Source organism: Rhinatrema bivittatum, chromosome 2 (genome assembly GCF_901001135.1).
Source record: "Rhinatrema bivittatum chromosome 2, aRhiBiv1.1, whole genome shotgun sequence".
Taxonomy (NCBI): domain Eukaryota; kingdom Metazoa; phylum Chordata; class Amphibia; order Gymnophiona; family Rhinatrematidae; genus Rhinatrema; species Rhinatrema bivittatum.
Window position 1 is genome coordinate 679,823,927 of NC_042616.1, and position 23,480 is coordinate 679,847,406.

At 40.4% G+C, this 23,480-nt stretch overlaps 1 protein-coding gene across 5 annotated transcripts in view; it reads left to right on the forward strand.

The window, feature by feature from the left end:
• Positions 1 to 17,181, forward strand: part of ZC2HC1A (zinc finger C2HC-type containing 1A) — a 223,613-nt gene extending 206,432 nt beyond the window's left edge. For all 5 annotated transcript variants that reach the window (XM_029591512.1, XM_029591511.1, XM_029591515.1 and 2 more), the window contains one exon: positions 15,078 to 17,181. In XM_029591512.1, coding sequence (XP_029447372.1) covers positions 15,078 to 15,264 — 187 coding nt within the window. In that variant the 3' untranslated portion in view covers positions 15,265 to 17,181. The remainder of the gene's footprint in view (positions 1 to 15,077) is intronic.
• The last annotated feature ends 6,299 nt before the right edge of the window (positions 17,182 to 23,480 follow it).

Below are 23,480 nucleotides of genomic sequence, written 5' to 3' on the forward strand. Positions count from 1 at the left end.
GCCTCAATAGCAACTTGTAAAACTATTCAGCACTTTCAGTGAACCTCTTAACCATGTTAAATTGGGACATAATAGAAGGCAATGGTTATATTTTAGAAGGCAGTTGTTATATTTTATGATTTGAGATTCTGATGAACAGCTGAGAACATCTGAACTTAAGCCATTGTATTTAAATAGGTGTATAAATAATAAATCTTTTGCAGCATATAGCTATGCTGTCTGGATATGGTATATTTGGATTTCAGTAAAGCTTTTGACACTGTACGACAGCGAAAACTCATAGATAAGCTGGGAAGCCTAGAGAAGGCCTCAACCTGGTTGATTGCTTGAGTGATGAACAGGAGGGTAGTGGTAAATGGTTTCACTTCAAGGAAAGAGGGATGATCAGTAGAGTGCCACAATGCAATAAAGTACATATTGTGGATCAGTAATAGGATGGTTCTGCTTAATATTTTTATGAATGATATTGTAAAGCGGTTAGTGAGGAATGTTTGCCTTTTTGCAGATAGTAAGTTTGGATATTCTTGAAGGCGTAGGCAATATGAAAATTAATTATATGCTTGGCACTAAGATCCAATGCAAAGAAATACAGAATCATGTATTCAGGGGGGTGCAGAAATCCAAAGGAGTAGTATGATGGGGTGTGAGATAATTATGTGGACTAATCAGGACCCAAGCCTCTGAAGTTGCAAAAAAAAAAGTGTGACGAGAGAGAGTGTGCCTAGGGAGAAGTATAACCAGTAGGAAAAGGGATAACGCCTCTGCATAGATCATTAGAGAGACCTTATCTGGAGAATTGTCTCCAATTCTAGACTAGAAGCTTTTTCTTCAAAAAGAAATAAATGATAGAGGTGTTCTAGAGAAAGGGCTACCAAAATGGTATAGTTTCTGCATAAAAAGAAAATTGGCATGAGAATTACGGACATGAATTAGAGGTGGGAGGTGGGATATAAGATACCTTCTAATTCCTCAAGTATAAATAATACACAGGAAGCGAGGGGTCACGATAGCAGACTTGGGATAACATTAGAAAAGGTGGTGATGCATTAAACATCTTTCAGTCAAGGTGGTGGAGGCAAAACAGTAACGGAATGCAAAAATATCTTGGATAAACAGAATCTTTAATAGTAAAGAAGTGAAGAAATACTAAAAATCATCTGAGGAACAACAGTATTTTCACGTAGATAAGCAGGATGAATTAGCCATGCTGTCTGGGACGTCCTCCGGTCCTGTAGGTGGCGGAGCTCTCAAAGTAAAGTTCTGAGTCTTGCTGTAGTGTGTGCCTGCTTGGCACCTCCCCCACCTTCCTGAGTCTCTTCAGTCCATTTTTTCCCGCGAGCCTAACAGCACGCGGAGCTCTCTGTCTCCTCTCAACTTATTCTGTGAAGAAAAAAAAAAGAATTATAAAAGAGGTTTATTTTACCTTATTGCCTCTTCTGTAGTTAGGCTTAACTACTTTAAAAATTCATCGAATTCTGACAGAAAATGCTTCGTCTAAGCTTCATATTCTGTAATTGCAGGAAGATAATGTCTGTTACAGACAGACATACCTTCTGTTATATTTGCCTGGGCCCAAAACACTACCAGGCTAATTGTGTGGACTGCGGATGCATGTCACCTAGAGCAGAGACAACGTGCAGCCAAGATCCAAGAATTAAAGCAGGCTGAATCAGGATCATATGCCCCCTCTGAGGACTCGGCTCGATCCTCCCCGTGCGTCAAAGGAGTCTGTGCATCCACGGGTTGCTTCGGTGGGTCCTCCCACTTAGACTGCGTCAACTACCAAGAAGCTCCTATCGACGCCGACGCATAGTGCAGGCGGCGCATCCACTGCGTCGAAGAGGGCAGCAGCATCGACCGGCATCGGTGCTCCGACACATCACCATCGACGCATCTGGCGCAAGCAAGTCAAGCCATGCTTCGGGATCGAAGCATGGACAAAACTTCGACGCATCGGAGTACTACAGTGTCGACTCATCACCATAAGTCGCTATTATCGACTCCATCGACGCAAAAGAACATAAGAAATTGCCATGCTGGGTCAGACCAAGGGTCCATCAAGCCCAGCATCCTGTTTCCAACAGAAGTCAAACCAAACCACAAGAACCTGGCAATTACCCAAACACTAAGAAGATCCCATGCTACTGATGCAATTAATAGCAGTGGCTATTCCCTAAGTAAACTTGATTAATAGCAGTTAATGGACTTCTCCTGCAAGAACTTATCCAAACCTTTTTTGAACCCAGCTACACTAACTGTACTAACCACATCCTCTGGCAACAAATTCCAGAGCTTAATTGTGCATTGAGTGAAAAATAATTTTCTCCGATTAGTCTTAAATGTGCTATTTGCTAATGTCATGGAATGCCCCCTAGTGCTTTTATTATCCGAAAGTGTAAATAACCAATTCACATCTACTCGTTCCAGACCTCTCATTATCTTAAAGACCTCTATCATATCCCCACTCAGCCGTCTCTTCTCCAAGCTAAACAGCCCTAACCTCTTCAGCCTTTCCTCATAGGAGAGCTGTTCCATCCCCAATATCATTTTGGTTACCCTTCTCTGTACCTTCTCCATTGCAACTATATCTTTTTTGAGATGTGCGACTAGAATTGTACACAGTATTCAAGGTGCGGTATCACCATGGAGCGATACAGAGGCATTATGACATTTTCCATTTTATTAACCATTCCCTTCCTAATAATTCCTAACATTCTGTTTGCTTTTTTGACTGCTGCAGCACACTGAGCTGATGATTTTAAAGTAGTATCCACTATGATGCCTAGATCTTTTTCCTGGGTGGTAGCTCCTAATATGGAACCTAACAAAGGGAAAAATAACCCTTGCTGTAGTTACACTATGTGCAACACCTTGCACTTGTCCACATTAAATTTCATCTGCCATTTGGATGCACAATCTTCCAGTCTTGCAAGGTCCTCCTGTAATGTATCACAATCCGCTTGTGATTTAACTACTCTGAATAATTTTGTGTCTGCAACTTTGATAACCTCACTCGTCGTATTCCTTTCCATATCATTTATGTATATATTGAAAAGCACCTGTCCAAGTACAGATCCCTGAGGCACTCTACTGTTTACCCTTTTCCACTGAGAAAATTGACCATTTAATCCTACTCTCTGTTTCTTGTCTTTTAACCAGTTTGTAATCCACGAAAGGACATCATCTCCTATCCCATGACTTTTTATTTTTCTTAGAAACCTCTCAATAGGGACTTTGTCAAACACCTTCTGAAAATCCAAATACGCTACATCTACCTGTTCACCTTTATCCACATGTTTATTAACCCCTTCAAAAAAATGAAGCAGATTTGTTAGGAAAGGCTTTCCTTGGGTAAATCCATGTTGATTGTGTCCCATTAAACCATGTCTTTCTATATGCTCTACGATTTTCATCTTTAGAATGGTTTCCACTATTTTTCCCGGCACTGAAGTCAGGCTCACTGGTCTATAGTTACCCGGATCACCCTTGGAGCCCTTTTTAAATATTGGGGTTACATTGGCCACCCTCCAGTCTTCAGGTACAATGGATGATTTTACTGATAGGTTACAAATTTTAACTAGTAGATCAGAAATCTCGATTTTGAGTTCCTTCAGTACCCTAGGATGCATACCATCTGGTCCAGGTGATTTGCTACTCTTTAGTTTGTCAATCTGGCCTACTACATCTTCCCAGTTCAGAGTTATTTTGTTCAGTTCGTCTGACTCGTCATCCTTTAACACCATCTCTGGAACTGGTATCTCCCCAAAATCCTCATTAGTAAACACGGAAGCAAATAATTCATTTAGTCTTTCTGCAATGGCCTTATCTTCCCTAAGAGCTCCTTTAACACCTCTGTCATCTAATGGTCCAACCGACTCCCTCACAGGTTTCTTGCTTTGGATATATTTTAAAAAGTTTTTATTATGAGTTTTTGCCTCTATGGCCAACTTCATTTCAAATTATCTCTTCGCCTGTCTTATCAATCTTTAACACTTAACTTGCCAATGCTTATGTTTTATCCTATTTTCCTCAGATGAATCCTTCTTCCAATTTTTGAAGGATGTTTTTTGGCTAAAATAGCCTCTTTCACCTCACCTTTTAACCATGACTGTAATCGTTTTGCCTTCCTTCCACCTTTCTTAATGTGTGGAATACATCTGGACTGTGCCTCTAGGATTGTATTTTTAAGCAATGTCCATGCCTATTGAACATTTTTAACCTTTGCAGCTGCACCTTTCAGTTTTTTCTAACTATTTTCCTCATTTTATCAAAATTTCCCTTTTGAAAGTTCAGTGTTAGAGCTTTAGATTTACTTATTGTCCCCCTTCCAGTTATTAGTTTAAATTTGATCATGTTATGATCACTATTGCCAAGGGGCCCCACCACCGTTACCTCTCTCACCAAATCTTGTGTTCCATTAAGAATTAAATCTGAAATAGCTCCCTCTCTTGTTGGCTCCTGAACCAATTGCTCCATGAAACAGTCATTTATTACATCCAGGAACTTTGTCTCTAGCAAGTCCTGATGTTACCCCAATTTTGACTGGGCAAATGTAATTGAAATCTCCCATTAATTTTGCACTGCCAAATTGGTTAGCTTCCCTTATTTATCTTAGCATTTCATCATCTGTCTGACCATTTTGTCCAGGTGGACAGTAGTCCACTCCTATCACTATACTTTTACCCAGCATCTGGCCATAAGAGGCAAAAAGATCCATCGCCTCTTTTGATTGTGGATGAAGATTCTCTGTCTTCTCCCCCTGATGCATCATCACAGTCTCCATCATCCGACCATGAGGAACCTTTATGTAAGAGACCACGGACAACATCACGCTCAGGGAGCGAGATTCCTATTCTGCCACCGCAAGCTCCACCATGATGTGTACCACAGGATACACAACCTCAGGAGACGTTGGCCTCCCAGGCAATGTCTCAGATTTCCTTAATCTTGGCACAATTTTTGACAACGGTAGCAGATCAGGGAGGACGCCTGCCAGAACCATCACAGGAGGCTCCAATGTCACCTCAAGACAGCCCCGGTACTGGTCCGGCCCCGGCATCCGCTTCCCCTCATCCGGCTGACCAATCGCCTCTGTCATCTTCACCTGGCTCCTCAACGGGGTAACCTTCAGACCCCCCAGATGATCAACCAGAACCAGTCTCGCCTCCCGAAGACCTCATGTATTCGAAATTCCTCGAGAAGGTGGGCCAAACACTAAACATCGAAACCAAGTGACTACCGGATCCAAGAGCAAATGTTCTTGGCTTATTAAAGGTTTTTGAAACTCCAGCAGAACCAACTGCACTTCCATCTCATGAGGTGCTGGATGCAGTAATGAAAAGAGCCTGGGAAACACCGCTATCCGGCCCCTCCACTTCAAGAAAATTGGAGTTAAAATATGGAATGAGTCAGTCTTCCTATTATTCACATGTTCAACTGCCTCATGCCTCAGTAGCGGTAGAGTCAGCGATGCAAAAGGCCCATATGCCAAGATTACATTCAAATGCCTATCCAGGTCGAAACTCCAAATATATGGATGATTTTGGTAAGCGAGCATACCGATCAGGTATGCTCAATGCAAAGATCCAGCAGCATCAGTTTGCAATTACCCAATACCTGTTCGAGTGCTTACAAGCCTTGAAGCCTAAGCTTCAGGAAGGTTCTCCTGATCAGCCCCTCCCTGAGGAGTTCCACCATATGGAAGAGGGTTTGAGACATCTCATCCGTACAGTATATGAAGGTTTGAGACATCTGCGAGATCCACGACAAATGCCATCGCAGTGAGAAGACTTGCATAGCTGAGGGCAAGCACCATTTAGAGAAGATGTCCATGAGAAGTTAGCAAACCTCCTCCTGCTTGCCGGACAATTTATTTGGCGACCAGTTCCGGGAGACAGTGGCTCAGTTAAAAGAGCAAAAAGCAGTACAATCGCTAACTGCTCCATCCGATTTTTCAACCTCCAGATGGTATTATACATCTTACCGCAAGCCACAATATCAGCGTTGACCCTTCAGGCCTTATCCACCTTCACGTCCTCTGTACTACTCCTCTTCTTGCCCTCAGACGTCGCAACCACAAGGACCTAGACAACGTCAGAGGACTCCAAAACAACCTCGGACTCCTCAAGATCCAAACCCGCCAAAACCATCGCAGGGTTTTTAGGGAACCCCAAGCCACTGCTACCACTTCCCGTTGGAGGCAGGTTATTCCACTTCCTACCTGTATGGGACGCCATCACAACCAACTTCTGGGTATTATAAATAATAAAGGAAGGTTACTCCCTCAACTTCCAATCCTTCCCCCCATGCCACACTTGGTTGGTATGCACCAGGCAACAAAACACGCATTCCCATCAAATGCACCTGGAGATCACCAACTTACTACAACAGCAGTGTATCCACGAACTACCTGTGCCGCACCATCACACAGGTTTTTATTCCCAATACTTCCTCATTCCAAAGAAATCAGGAGGATTTCGTCCTATCCTGGATCTCAGAGCGCTCAACAAGCACTTGACGACGGAAAAATTCAAGATGACATCCCTCAACTCCATCCTGCCCTTCATTTAACCCAAAGACTGGATGTGTTCCATAGATCTCAAGGGCGCTTACTCCCAAATACAGATGCACAAGGCCTCCTGGTAGTACCTTTACTTTATGGTGATGGGACGCCATTTTCAGTACAAAGTACTTCCATTTGGCCTTTCCTTGAGTCCTAGAGTTTACACAAAATGTCCAGCGGTAGTGGTGGTTCACCTACAACGATAGGGCATACAAATATTCTCCTATCTGGACGATTGGCTTCTAGTAGCACCCAGCCCATCTGTTCTACAGACTAATCTCATTACCACCATCAAATGCGTAGATGGGTTGGGACTAATGGTCAATTATGAGAAATCAAATCTGCAAAGCACTCAAGCTTTGCAATTTATTGGAGCCCATATCGACACCTCAAAAGACAAAGCTTTCCTTCTACAATCACAAGCAGTAACCCTGAGGAATCTCACTCAAAACCTAAGACACTCGGCCACTGCCCCTGCTCGACAAATCTTAACACTTCTTGGGCATATAGCGGCAGCTATCTATATGGTTCCCCACACACGTTTCCACATGTGGCGTCTACAGTGGGGCCTGAAGACGCAGTGGAATCAATTTCCAACCATCTCTCTACTCCCGTTTCCATCACACCCAGCATGAAACAAGACTTGGACTGGTGGCTGACACCTTCAGCTCTCACAGTGGGAGGCCCACTGCAACCCCCAGTTCATCAGATCATACTCACCACAGATGCCTCGACAAAAGGATGGGGCGCTTACCTAGCCAGCCTGCAAACTCAAGGCCTCTGGTCCACCTGGGAGAGTACACAGCAAATAAATCTGCTAGAACTGAGAGCAATCTGAAATGCTCTCCGAGCCTTCGAACTCACATTACAGGGGAAAACAGTCATGATCCACATGGACAATCAAGTGTCAGTGTTCTCTATAAACAAAGAAGGAGGGTCCGGTTCCTGGACCCTATGCAAGGAAGCAATAAAGATCCTAGAATGGGCAACCAACAAGTCCATTGCCCTACAAGCCATCTACCTACCTGACATCAACAACACCAGAGCGGACAAGCTAAGCAGAATATTTCACCCCCATGAATGGGAGCTTCATCAGAAGGTGGCACTCAAGCTCTTCCAAACCTGGGGCTGGCCATGCATCGACCTCTTCGCTACCAAATGCAACTGCAAGGTTCAGATCTTCTGTTCGATACATCCAAGTGCCCGAAGGCTAACGCATGATGCATTTCTGATAGACTGGTCTGAAGGACTACTGTATGCTTTTCCCCAATACCGTTGATTTCTCGCACAGTACAGAAATGCATCATGGACAATGCGGACCTCATTCTGATAGCTCCAGCATGGCCCAGACATCCATGGTATGCATACCTGATTCGTCTATCGGTGGACACTCCAGTTCCATTGGGAAACAGCCCTCGCCTCCTAACCCAGGAAGGAGGATCCCTTCTACATCCACTTCACTCCTCTCTGAACCTGACAGCGTGGAGATTGAAAAGTTATTATTTCAAAACCTAGACCTTTCACCTCAGCTAGAAGATATTCTGATCTCTTCAAGGAAACCTTCCACCAGGTTAAATTATAGAAGAAAATGGTTTAGTTATACCTCTTGGTGCTCGGACAGGAACATGGACCCATTCACCTGCCCTCCAAACAAATTACCTGCTTATCTTCATCTACTGCATCAAAGAGGACTAGCTACAGCCTCGCTCAGAGTCCATCTGACTGCTATCGCAACGTATCATTCTCTACACAATGAAGTGCCAATATCTACTCACCTTCTAATTTCCATATGTATGAAGGGGATCTTATTTCTGCGCCCACAGATACGTAACTCCCCCCCCCCCCCCCCGTACCGAGGGACTTAAACATTGTACTGGAACAACTTATGCTACCACTCTTTGAAACTTTAGATACATGCCACCCCAGATACCTGGTATGGAAGGTACTCTTTCTGGTGGTGCTTACTTCGGCAAGACGTGTTAGCGAACTTCAAGCCCTAGTCCACTACTCTCCGTATCTAGTGTTCTACCATGATAAAGTCATGTTACGCACGCATCCTAGCTTCCTACCCAAGGTAATTTCATCCTTCCACCTTAATCAGTCTATAACTCTTCCAACCTTTTGCCCAAGGCCTCATACCAATGAGGCAGAGCATAGACTGCACCCGCTAGATTGCAAATGAGCACTTGCTTACTATAAACAGAGAACTGCTTCAGATACTAGAGCATCGCAACTCTTCCTCTTGTTTAACCCAAATGCACCAGGATTACCAGTTTCTAAGAGGACTCTAACAACCTGGATTGCAAACTGCATTCAGTTTTGCTACCAAAAACGTTGCATCCTTAACTTCTAAAGCGCACCAGGTGCGTGCTGTGGCGGCTTCCATAGCCCACATGTGCGACGTGCCCATATCATACATTTGCAAAACTGCAACCTGGTCCTCGCTTCATACTTTCACTACTCGTTACTGTTTGGACAAATTCACAGCAGCAGATGCCTCCATGGGCACACAAATTCTAAAAGCGGGCACCTCCTGAATCAACTATATCACCAAGGACTGTCCGCAGAATTCTTCCACGTCTTGAGCGCTTGAAATAACACATATTTGACCAGGACGTGTCACTCAAGTTGCGAACGGGACTCCCAGATAGCATGGCTAATTCATCCTGCTTATGTACGTAAAAAGAGCAAGTTTGTTTACCGAAAACGGTGTTTTCCCTAGATGGCAGATGAATTAGCCATGCTGACCCTCCCACCTTCCCGGACAGTCTTGCTACCAACTACTCTGCTTAATCACGGACTTAGGAAGGTGGGGGAAGTGCCAAGCAGGCACACACTACAGCAAGACTCAGAACTTTACTTTGAGAGCTCCGCCACCTACAGGACCGGAGGACATCCCAGACAGCATGGCTAATTCATCTGCTGCTATCTAGGGAAAACACCGTTTACGATAAGCAAACCTCAGAGGACAAGCAAGATGGTAGTCCTCACACATGGATGACGACATCAGATGGAGCTCGATGCGGAAACCTTATATCAGTTTCTAGAAACTTTGACTAGGCACACTGAGCATGCTCAGCATGCCCTATACCACTAACCCACATGAGTCAGTCTCTAATCTCATAACATAGAATTATTATGAAAAAAAAAAATAGGAGAAACCCAACTCTGTGGGGTGGCAGGTGGGTTTTGTGAGGACTAGCATCCTGCTGTCCTCTGAGAACACCTGTTACAAGTGAGCAACTCTGCTTTCTCCAAGGACAAGCAGGATGGTAGTCCTCACATATGGGTGAATCTCTAGCTACAGGCTGCTCCCCAGCACAAAAGGGGACCAACAGACACCTAATCAGGTGCCAACAAGCACAATACCACCAGTTCTATCGATAACAGAAGGGGAGACAGCCTGAACCCAAACAATGGGCCCTAGATTGGGAGAGTTGGGTTCTACACCTCAAACAAGTTCTGGAGGACAGACTGTCCAAACCTACTGTCACGTTGGCCATCCCTATCCAGACAGTAATGTGATGTAAATGTGTGGGGAGAACTCCATGTTGCAGCGTTGCAGATCTCCACGAGAACTGCTTGCAAGTGGGCCACCGACACTGCCATGACTCTGACAGAATGAGCCTTGACATGACCTCCAAAATGCAGTCCGCTTGAGCATAAACAAAGGAGATGCAGTCTGCTAGCCAAATGGATATAGTCTGTTTGTCAACGCCAAAGCTATTCCTATCAAAAGAAATAAAAAGTTGGGTGCCCGCTCCAGGTAGAAGGTTAAGGCTTGCTTGCAGTCCAAACTGTGTAGTGCTCGTTCGTGCGAATGGGGCCTGGGATTGACAATTGACTGGTTAAGAAGGAAATCCGTCCCCACTTTAGGCAGGAACTTAGGATGTGTACGCAAGACCATCCTGACATGCTAAAACTTAGTATAAAGTGTATAAGTTGCTACAGCCTGGAGCTTGCTGACCCTATGCACTGAAGTAACTGCCACCAAAAATATGACCTTTCAGGTCACAAATGTGCAGCGGCTCAAAAGTAGCTTTCATCAGCTCAACACCACGTTGAGGTCCCACAACACAGTGGGAGGCCTTAGAGGAGGCTTCAGATGAAGAAGCCCTGCATGAAATGTACAACTATAGGCTGTGTAGAGATGGGCGTACCTTCTACACTGAGGTGGTTTGCGCCAGTCACAATAAGATTTATTTATTTATTTATTTTAAGCATTTTATATACCGAGGTTGGGAACATCATCTCGGTTTACAGATAACTCAACGCAGCAAGAAGCTTCACAGAAGAACATTCAAAGATAACAATAATGTATAATCAAGAAACCGTTATAATGAGGTGTCAACGTTAAACAAAATAATGGGAAGGGTAACTGAGAGGAGGGAAGAATTTACAAGTAATTACAGGCAATTTACAATATGTTCACTGGGGGGGGGGGAGGGAGCGAGGGGAGAAGGGGGGAGTTAGGTGTATGTGAGTGTGAAGAGCCAAGTCTTTAAGTTTTGTTTAAATCTTTTTGGGCAGGTCTCAAGGCGAAGGTTTGGAGGCATCTTATTCCACAGGGTGGGACTAGCTAAAGAGAGTGCACGTTCTTTGGAGGACTTGAGCCTTGCACTTTTAGGCGAGGGAGTATGTAGTGTGGAACAGTGAACTCTTGACAGTTTGTTTTTAAGCCAGCCTCTGATAGATGTTGAAGGTAGTCAAGCAATTTTTGTGGGGGGCAGGAGAATGGATCTAGGGCCTTCTGCTTACACCACATGGAAAATCTCCTCCACTTCAGTCCTTAGGACTTTCTAGCAGAAAGCTTTTTGGAAGCCACCAGGATCCGAGACACATCCTCTGAAAGATCAAGTGGCTGCAGGATTAACTTCTCAATATCCAGGCTGTGAACAACAGGGCCTGAAGGTTGGGATGCCGCAGCATGCCCTGATCTTGCTTGATGAGATCCAGCGAAGTCCCCAGACAGATCAGTTTCTGGATAGACAACTCCCACAGGAATGGAAACCAGACTTGTCTCGACCAAAGAAGGGCTATGAGGATCTGTCCTTGCGAAGCTTCACTGTTAAGGGAATTGGAGGATATGCATACATAAGAATCTTGCCCCAATGACTGGTTTGCCGTTTGACCTAGACAGGGAGCACAACCAAGGCACCTTCCAGTTGCAAGGAAACGTGAACAGATCTACGTCTGGGCACCCCCAGAGGTGGAAAATCCTGATTGATAAACTGAAGAGTAGTAAATCACCTGAACCAGATGGTATACACCCCAGAGTTCTGAAGAAATTCAAAAATGAAATTTCAGACCTGTTAGTAAAAATTTGTAACCTATCATTAAAATCATCCATTGCACCTGAAGACTGGAGGATAGCTAAAGTAACCCCAATATTTAAAAAGGGCTCCAGGGGCGATCCAGGAAACTTCAGTCCGGTTAGCCTGACTTCAGTGCCAGGAAAAATAGTGGAAAGTGTTCTAAGCATCAAAATCACAGTACATATTGAAAGATATGGTTTAATGGAACAAAGTTAGCATGGCTTTACCCAAGGCAAGTCTTGTCTCACAAATCTGCTTCACTTTTATTTCTGCTGCATAGAGTTTTATCTGAGAGGCTCTGAGGTTGTGAGGGAGCCAGTAAGAGTGAGAGCATGAGTGTGTATGAGAAAATCCAGGGGAGTAAGAGTGTGTGTGAGTGGGGGGGGGGGGGGGGAGTGTCTTACACCCTGAGAGTGTATCAGTGTCTGTGAGAGTGAGAGGTTATGGTGGGTATAAGAGCATGAATGTGTATGTATGTGACAGTGTATGTGTGAGAGAGAATGGACATGTGAGTGTATGTGTGAGAGAGAGAGGATAACCTCCTAATCCTCGACAATATCAGGGTGACTGGAAATCAAGAGCTCCCATGTATGGACAGCAGGGGCTTTTTAAAATCCTTATTAGTTTTAATTATTGTGTGTTATTTGATATATGTGCTGTTTTGAAATATTTTATTGGTGTTTGGGAAATTATAAAAATGTATATGATTTTAATTAATAGAAATTCTATTTATCAGTAATTTTATTAGTATGGTTTTACTATTATAACTGATGCTTTATGTTTCTTAATTTTATTGTTTTATGAGGAATGGTGGTTCTGTTTATAAATGTCATAATAAATAAGTATGCACTAAAATCCAACCCCATCCATAACCCCGCCCCCATATGACCAAAGCCCCACCCTCGCGGGGCGAGGGCAGGGCGAGGGGTCACCGCAACATGAGGAACTGTATTTCGGGGTCACGGCATTAGAAAGGTTGAGAACCACTGTAATACAGAGAATAGAAGATGGAAGTCAGTGGGAGTTAACCCGTACGTTAGGGGTGGGGTAGAAAGCAATTAACGTCATTTATGTTTCAGGGAGGCCCAACGGGCAAAGGACCATCTGGATCATTGGACTGTCCTTCGTTCATTGGGCAGCCAGGAGGGCAAGAGAGAGGCCATATGGGATGCACCTTGGGTTCACACCGTATGGGGTCTGCATTGACTGGATTGGTAATAGCAGTATGCTGTGGGAGCAACTGTTACCGCTGCTGAGGCAGCACGCAGTGGCATGTGATCAGCCACAGGTCGTCGTTCACTTGGGTGGGAATGATCTAGGCAGAGTTACCCACTAGGCAGCTGTTGAAGACAAACAGAGAAGATAGCCACACTATTTATTTAAGCATAGTTGCTTGGTATGGTCAGACATCATACTGCGGAAAAAATGAGGCAATTCAAGGCTATGGAAAAGGGGGGCGCAGGAAGTTGAATAGGCAGGTCGACGCATGCTTACAGAACTTAGGGGGTCGCCAGTTTCAGCATGAGTGAGCTGATATTCAATGTGAAGGGCTGTATTGGGGCGATTTGCTTCATTTGTCCAACATAGGGCAAGACCTATTTAATGACTCACTGCGGGAAGGGTTGGAAGTATTCTTGGGCAAAGGGGCATACACAGCCACAGCTAGGGTTGGTGGGGGCATGAGGTAAGTCACAAACTGCCTCATGCTGGTGGCAGGATACCCAAGCCATGGTGGTGAGGCAATGTGATGCTGGACTTGCTGCCTGGGGTATAGGATGGTTTCCAATGGGTTTGTGGGGCACAGCGATGCCTGGAGGTGTGGACCTCCTTGCTCGATGTGGCAGGGGGACCGGTTGCACTGATTTTGCTTGACCATGGTGGATGGCCGCTTGGGGCAACGCGGTGATACCGCAAGGTTCCCATGGCTCAGGTACTATAGGTATTCTTTTATGTTTTAGTCAATAAAGCTGTGACCTTTGTTACCCACCACTGAGTTTTGTTGTCTTATTTGGGCGGGGAAGAGACTGCGGGGAGGTGGAAGGGGTAGGAAGCATCCCGGCTGCCAGCATTAGTATTTTTCTGTATTGACAGCCAATATTTAGAATAGATCTTATTTTTTGAAGATCTTATTGTATAAAGTGTTAATTGCATGCATGAATTAGTGCTGTAAAGTGCTTATGTGGAGATAAGAAAACCATGAACCCATAGACTTTTATGAAGTGTTTTTTTTAAATCAGAATTGTATTTATAATTCATTAGTTTTGCTGACTTAGCCTGTGGTTCTTTTCTCTCATTTAAATGAGCCTTTCCCTTTTATGTATGTTTCTTCAGTATTGATTTGTGAATCATGCCTTAGAACTATCAGTGAGGAACTATAATTTTCCAAAAACTTATTAGGAAGGTACCCTTCATCTATTTTTCCTTACTTGGTGGATGTGATTTAGTTTGTGTATTCTTAGGGGTTCACAACAATCAGTCTGTCAATTCATTTTTTTCTGGGGTTTGTATTAGTGTCAGATCCTGTGACTTTAAGAATTGCTACAAGAAGGAGGGGGAGGAGGGAAAGGGGGAGAAGAGGAGGCCAGAAGCTGACATTATGCAAAAGACAGATGTGAGAAACCTGTGATCCCACAGATCAAAAAGAACTTTTATGGGAGATAAAAGGGGGAATTTAAAAATAAAAATTGTAAACTAAAAGAAAAACAACTTGTGGGTCTTTACTGTTGATCTTTCATAGAATAACTCCTATGGAGATGAATCTTCCTGTTCATTTCATTTGTCTATTATAGGATCTTGGCAGATGGTCCAAATTTGGAATTGAAAGTGGCGCATAAGACAGTGCTTATACAGAATTATGCTGCATGCCTTCAGTAAATGTGTATTGGCCTTCACTTGTGTGAATGCGCTATAAAGTTTTGAATTTCCTCAACATGCCATGTTTATTTACATTTGTATTCCACCTTTTGGTTTCCTAGTCAATAGTATATTGCTATCAAATATCCAAATAGTGGTTCTGCACAGGTGCCATCATTTAAAGAGCTAATGCTACATTTAGTAACGTGTTTTTATCTCCAGCAGTTTGTTTACACAATTAGATATCATGCCTTCTCCAGAATTATGATTGGCATCATAGTACAACAGAATGGAAATTGTGGTCTAATGAGCTTTGCTTTGAAAATTTGCTCTTTGTGCATTTCTAGGTCTGATGGTAAAGTTAGATTTGAAACTGGAGACTATTCACCATTTGTGAATGGAGGAAACACAAAGAGCAGTGACAGAAATGCCTCTGAACAATTCACAAAATTCTGCCATGAATGTGGAACCAGGTATCCGGTGGAATGCGCAAAGTTCTGCTGTGAGTGTGGCGTTAGAAGAATGGTCCTGTGAAGATCTACATTAAGGAAAAAGTCCTTTCCATCATATTTATTGCATGGGATGCTAGTTATATTTCATGCGGCAAACATCTAGCTTTGAAACACTAAATATTGCAGAAATATTTAAATTATCTAATCTGCTCCAGACTGGGATTTCTGAATGTACCATTCAAAGAAAATATCCTCCACCTTTTCTGATAAAACAGTAGTTTCCAGTAATAATGATCTGCATTATAAGCAATTTTGAAAATTGTGTAAGAATAAAAAGCTAGCTATTCTTGTCTTTGACTGTGTAATGGTGTGTCGTCTTAACTGAAAGGCAAACGCTGCTCATGAGAAGAAATTCTGAATAGATCAGTCTCTTCACCTTGCTGATGTGTATCTGAAAGAACTAGAATGGTCCCCACATTCAGCAAGAGTGAGTATCTAATACAGAGACAAACTGATATAATTTTACTTCAGGAAAAGCATAGGATAGTTTATCTGTGTAGACTAAGCCTTCCAGAGTGGAACAAGCAGCTGCATGGAGATATTTGATACTGTGATGATACTGATGTTCCAACACTGATCTCCCAGCTTCTCAATTTCACATGTAAACTTCATAAAGATGTATTATAGTAATAAAATAATATTCCCAATGTTAGTTGAAGGGGAGAGATTATCTTTGTTGAATTAAGGACTCTATTGTTTAGATAACTTTGTGCTCTTAAACAAATTTAGACACTGATCTTTTTAATTGTTAGCTGAGGACGGACTTGACATTTTTTATTCAGCCTATATGAACACTTCTTTCACATTTACCAGGACATGAGAAAAGAGAACAAAGACCGGTCTTGACTTTCTTATGACCTAAAACTAAGAAAACTTCAGAAGATTCCCAATTAGACCTCAAGGACCTGACTCTTCTCTGAATAGTGTGAAGTCTGGAAAAGTAGGAAAAAGTGAGAATGAATTTTAAGATTTGTTCTTATATAAAATAAATATTCTACACTATGTTCAGAGAGTTGGGTTTACATAGTCAAATTAACAGTCCCAAACATGAGTATACCCCTACATCACCTGCATAATGTCATTATATATTTTATCTAGAGACTTTCATTTTTACTTTTAATTGTATTTTTCCTGTGAATTTCAATCTTATAATAAAAAAAAAAAATAATAAATCAGTGGAAAAATTACTTTTACACTGATTTTTCTCCTGCGTGTTATGTTATCTTTGTACTGTTTGTTTTTTTGTTATAATATTGAAATTCCCAGGAAAAATAAAATAAAACCTGAAAATGAAGGACCCTAATTTTATCATTTTTTAAGAAATACCTTTATGGTATATGTATTTGAACATGAATTTTGCAATAATTTGCAGTCAAATTATACTTAACGTTGATCCATTTTCTTTTTCATTGATAGAATAAGGGATGAGATGAACAAGGCAAGTTACCACTGAGTATACATAGCCTCTTGGAAATGTATGTGTATAATAAAGGTAGAGTTGTGCTTCATGATGTATAAATTATTTAATTTTACATTTTTGTATTTTCTGCACCTTAATTTAGTTAGCTTAAATGTGTTAAACAGATTTATTTTGACTATAAACTACAAGTTGTTAAATGTAATCTGTTAATAGTCTGATGATGCTTTCTCTAGAGCTCTGTTTCATTTATATTGTCTACACTAATCTTTCAAGTATAGAATCTCATATTTGTCTTCTGTGTTTGTTTGCCTCCTAAATATCTTTGGTTGTATGTGTATATCCATTACTTGTAAAATTACATTCTGTAAGGAAAGCTTGGGGATAGACTTCATATTACTTTTTTTGTAAAAGTAACATTGCTTGTTCTGATGATTCACAGATTAAATAACCTGATGCTACAAAATAAATTTAAAATATAAAGATCATACAATAAAGAACAATTTTGAGTTTTTAAACTTACTGGAGAAAATGTTTTTTTCAGATAATACTTACTAAACACTCATAGTCTGAGGAAGGGACCTTAGTAGTCATACGTTTGTATCTGTTAGCTTTGTAAGAGTGACATCTCTATTAAGTTAGTTTGTTGGTTTTCTTTTTGTAAATATAATTATTGTTGAACTCTCAGTACTATTTGTGTTTACGGAAAACCGATGAGTCACAAGGGATTGAACTGAGAAACATACTAAAATAGATTTTAAGAATTTTGTTTAAAGTTTTATATATATATACAAATCTATTATTAGATATTCTGTGAATTCTTGCTACATTCTGCTTTGTTGAGAGTACAAAGAATAATGCTGATAAATTACAAACATTGCTCAATTTCTACCATATTCTTTTTTTCATTCTGTAAATTTGAGTAATTGTATAAACAGCCACTTTAAGCAGTCTAAAGCTATCCTAAATTGAATGAGTTTCTTATAATGGTACCATAGTGCTAAATGCACCCATAATATATAGACTGCAGTAGGATCTCTGCTACATAAATGGCTAAATGTAATCAATGTAAGAAATCATTGCAGATGTGTGCTATTTATTTTATCTGTATTGTATTAACTCTTAATGTTTTCAGTCACTGTAAGTACTCAGTTGTAATATGCTCAAATCAATGAATATATGAAGATGTATATTTTGCTGCTGTTTTGTTAATATGCAAAACAGTACAGCAAAGTTAAACTTAAGCAAATTATCTGTCAGTGTATTTTGGTTTTACTTGCTTTTCTTTACAACTATTGTCACTCATCCTATACAGAGAAAATTTGAGCTTAGACTACAATTTTATTTATCTCAAAGTCGCTATACTGTTGTCATGTGTGAATGGCTAACAAAAGTAAAATGAAACCTGAGAAATTACACAGGATCTTTAACCTGAAGATATTCAGTTTCCCTATATTCCATTTGAATGAGTGGGATACAAATTTTTCAAACAAAGTTTATTACATTCTATCAGATATTTTTTCAAATTAATAGGGTCATTCATCAAAATGCGTTATGGTGTTATGAACAATAAGGCAGGGCGTGAATGCAAATTTTTTGGAGGGGCGGGATCAGGGAGGAGTTTGGGTGGGATTTAGTTAAATGAGGGGCAATATCGCACAATATGATAGTATAATGCATGTTATCACATGGTTTTAATGCCAGAAATAACTACACCTTTTTCCTAGTGTTAGGCTGTGTGATATGCCCGAAATGGCCATATTGCAATTCACAATACATTTTTTGAATTGCATTTTGGCCATTTCTGGGCTTGGGAAGGGAGAAGACGTGGAGTAGAGAGGGAGACTCTGGGGAAGGCTTCACTGTGTGCACCTACTTATCTCTCTATAGGAGGGCCATCTAATAGCTTGAAATGAGGTGTTTGTGGTGGTTTAGGGGCCAGCTTTGCATGTAGAGTGAGACTTATGAACAGCACAGTACACCTGGGTGAAGATTTGATGTCATTTGGAGTGAGACATCTCACAAAGATGAAATTTTGTACTATGTTATCTCACCCTAGCTGTTATAGAGTCCATCAAGCTAGAGTGAGAGAACACAGTAGAAATTTCATCTTTGTGAGACCTTCCTCACTCCAAATGATGTCAAATCTTCACCAAGGTGTACTGTGCTGTTTGTTCGTCTCACTCTACATGCGAAACTGACATCTCACCTCAACCTATTAGATGGCCCTCCTTTAGAGGTATAAATACTTCAGTGCTATAAAGGCCTTGTAGATAGTCTCTCTGTCTCTCTCTCTCTCCTCCTTCCCTACCCCCCCTCCTTAGCATAAGATTTATTTATTTATTTATTTAACAGTTTTATATACCGACCTTCATAGTAAAATAACCATATCGGATCGGTTTACAATTAACAAGAATAAAAAACTGGGGTAACTATTCAAGTAAACGAAAGATAAACAGTAAGTAGGAATGAGTCAAAATTACAATCAACAGGGAAGAGAACTTGGAAGCTTGCAACAAGCTGGAAAGAAGATAAGGCAGGAAATAAATATGAAGTGATGCCATAGGGCGTACGGGTTAAAGCTTAATGGTGCTTTAACCTGGGAGAGTCAGAGTCCATTCATGAGTATAAGTAAGATGTGAAAAACTGGGATTATTGTAATGTGCGCTAAGTTTGCTGCATCACGTGATATTACCAATGTGAAGCGGTAAGTTACTGCGTGGGGCGGTAATTCTAAAATTTCCCTAAACATTCCCCTTTTTCTTAACGCAGGTGCTATCAATGTGTTAACTCATTTTGATGAATCTAGGGGTAAATATTTAAGCATTTAATTACTTTTTAAACTTTTTATTTATAGAAAACATTTAGAATATACATTACTGAAATATTTATTGAAAATTTCAAACCTATGTTTAAAAACAAAACCAAGGCAATTATCAAACAAATCACATCTTGAAATTCTGTCCACAAAAGGGGAAGAGAAAAATGACAGAAGATGAAATATCTGCTTACACTTCTTATTTCTGATAATGACTGCAACAATATACCAAACCTGTGCCCCAACTTAAGTATATTTCTTCATTAGACTCTTTACCATGCAAAAAACAGTTAAGGTATTTTGGATCATAGAAAACACTCATCTCCCTTATGTATTATACATTTGCAAGGAAATTTCAGAAAGAAAGTAGTTCATATTCATAATGCCTGCTCTTTATAAACCAGAAAAATTAACCTAATAACATGAGTCAACTTGGATAAATCAGGAAAAATAGAAGCTTTCTGTCCAAAAGACAAGGAAAATTCATTTTTTGGTAAAGTTTCAAAATCAGTCCATCTCAAGAGCAAACGTAACAATCAGTCTGTGACTCTTTTTTTTCATAGAATACAACAAAGGCATCAGCAAATATGACATTGTTAGCTTGCTTAATGTATTTTTATATCTTTAAGTATCTCATGTGCAAAGAATTTGTGATTGTACAGAGGTAGAACATGTCATGTACAATGAAACCCTGTTGTGAATGCCTTTTTATCAAGGAAGAACTAATATTAATGAAAAATATGAAAAAAATAAGGTACATATATTCTTTAGAAAAAACACAAATTACTCTAAATGTAGATCAATTCTTTTAACCTTATAAAATACTGAACTGATCACAAATAGCCAAACATTCATGTGAGAGAAAATATTGATAGGCTTGCAGATGAGTTGGAAATCAGTGATCTCTGATATTCAGGTTCTGAAAAAACAAATATCCAATGAAACCTCTCTGGTTGGAGGGTGGGGAGGCTGTGCAGTTTTTGTGGTAAAGCCATTGCTTACAATGTTTAATGAGGTCAGCAAAGATGTGCTTTGTATACTTTCAGGGACACCAAGTGAATTGTTTTTGGTATACCATATTATTTATGTGTATATAGGAGTATTATAGAAATCCTCTTATTTACTTCATCCTACCTAGTCATAGTCGGGCGGATTTTCAAAGCCCAGCTCACGTAAATCCGCCTGGATCCGCAGGCGTAAATCCGTGGATAAAGGTAAGGGGGGGGTTTAGATAGGGCCGGGGGGGTGGGTTAGGGAGGGGAAGGTGAGGGGAGGGCGAAAGAAAGTTCCCTCCAAGGCCGCTCCGATTTTGGAGCGGGAACAGAGACAGGCTGCGTGGCTCGGCGCGCGCCGGCTATCCAAAATCGGCAGCCTTGCGCGCGCCGATCCAGGATTTTAGAAGATACGCGCAGCTACGCGCGTATCTTATAAAATCCAGCGTACTTTTGTTTGCGCAGCAGGCGCAAACAAAAGTACGCGAACGTGCTTTTTTTTAAAAATCTACCCCAGTGGTCTTTGGATGGAAGTAGATGCTTTTTCTCAACTTAACTTTTCCTTTCAGGATAGTAAAGAATTCTTTCTGTTCTTGTCTGTCATTTGAAATGTGACTACAATGTCTTAAATCTGGCAGAATTGCAAATTATTTACTCTCTACATTTGTAGATGTTGGCAGTATAAGGATGTATTGTTAAATGATGGCACAAAAAAAAACAGTGTAAAGCCGGCTATTTTTTGTTTGTATTTTGTATTTAAATTTGCAATTTTTAGATTTGTGGAAAATTAGCTTCTTAGACATGCAAAACTTAAACAGTTTTTTTCTTTTTTCAATGGTCTCTATGCGAACAGCTTAAATAATTGAAATGCTATTAGAAATGTAATCAATTCTATTTTTGGAGGTTATATTCTGTTCCAGTGTGGCTATTATGGATATCACCATAGTAGCCTGGTAATCTATACATCTTTATACATTTTTTTTTGCACTTTTTGTATAGTATGCATCATAGGCCAAAGTATCCATTTGTTTTAGATGATTTCATATTACAATGTAATCAAATTATTTTAGGTTGCCTTTACATAATGGTTGTTTGTCATACACGGCACTTTATTTCTGTTCAGTACTATTCAACTGATATATGTTCTGATTTCTGAAAACTGTGCAATTGCTAGTTTAGATTTTCATTTAAATTTGAAAATGTCAGTTGAAAATATTTCATTTAATACTACATTAACAATAAAGTAACTATACTATACATGTCTACTGTATCTTTGTCAAGAGAATTATTTTGGAACACATCACCTCACACACGTTTCCAGGCTAATTCAATTGTTGTTTTTATGCAATTTATTTGGTTTTCAAGCAATTTAAAGAAGATTACATCTAGGTATTGTAAGTATTTTCCTATCTCCAGAGGGCTTATGATCAGTAAAGATAACGGAATCAACTGTGTGCGTCGGCATATATGCATGTATATGGCCTTGCGTAGTTTTACCATAGTATTTATAACCTACATGTATGATATGCATTTTATAAAATGTGTGTATCTACCCTGCAATATATGCACATATGTAAGCTTAAATGTGAACGATAATGTCAGTTTCAGGTAGGCAAGGTCTCTTAAAAAAAATAAATAAATAAATATTCATTCATTCTTCAAATTCCATAGTATCCAGTAATTACACCAATATTTTGTCCCTCAACATGGTCCATGTTTCACTGTCAAGCTGTAAAAGGAGGGGACCATCCTAAGTACAAATAAATGTAAAGCACAAACTTCTTAGGGATCATATAAGCTACCCAAACTCCTTAAATATGTGCATACAAACATACTTAAAAGCAACACAACGTGATCACAATGTGACATACAGGAAACAGCTTTAATTGTAATCATGTCCAAGTAAAACCTATAGCTATCAGTTTTAAAAGAAATGTAGCCAAGGCATGAAACAGGCACATGATGGAAAACCACCAATCAAATACAGCTGGTGACAAGCATCCAGAGAACATCAAAGTACTAGTATAAACTACTGGGGAAAAACAACCAGTTAGGTACAAATAAATAAGAATGCACCCACATTTTATTAGCAGAGCATCCTCACAATAAATAGAATATAAAGTTGCATTTTTAACTATTTTCCTTTAATTATTCCACTACAAGCAAGTAGAGCTAGCAGTGTAACAGAACATAGCAGAAGCTGCACTTCTCTTTCACTGAACAAAAGCCACACAATATAAACATTATCCTGAGTTTAATAAACTGTATATTCTTTCTCATAGTTTATAGGTGTAAAAATTATCTCCTTCAATTGTTTGGGAAGGGCTTTTTATCATTAGTTTCTCCAGGTATTGCCCATTAATTTTCCCTTCCTTCATATTCAACATTTGAGAACATGCCATTCTGAGCTTAAGGTGAATAAACTCAAATAATGCAAATCAGAAGCCTAATCTCTAAATCTTGTATTCCTGTTCCTACAAATTAATCTCCAGGCTAATTAGCTACAATTGTAATGTAGGAATGGGCCAACTCTTAGTGGACCCCTTCACCTCCTAGGCTCTAACCAAATATAAACCAATTAAAGGCTAAGACACCACCCTTTCCAATAACTCCACTGACTCCAGGTTAGCCCTTAAAATAAAAATTCATCCAAAATTTTATTAACAAAGCTCACTACCTAAAATTGTAATCCTGTGAGGCTCAATAGAAATATGTAACTCCCATCAAAACTTTATATCCCCTGAAGTTTAGCTGCTTTAAAAGTCTGGCAAAATTGAAGTCTATTGCAGGGCATGCCTCAGTATCACCAGAAATCTGTGTTGTATTGTGCTCCCAGCATTTCCTGTTCTCCATTGTGACCTTCTTGGTTTAGACTTCTGTGCTAATGGTTTTGATTGCTGTCATCATAGGCAGAGTTTAGTTTGTCATCGGTAGCTGGCTCATGAGTGGCTATTTGGTGCTCAGCCTCTTTCATTGGTTGGCATCTGATTAATTGGCCTTCCAGATACCTC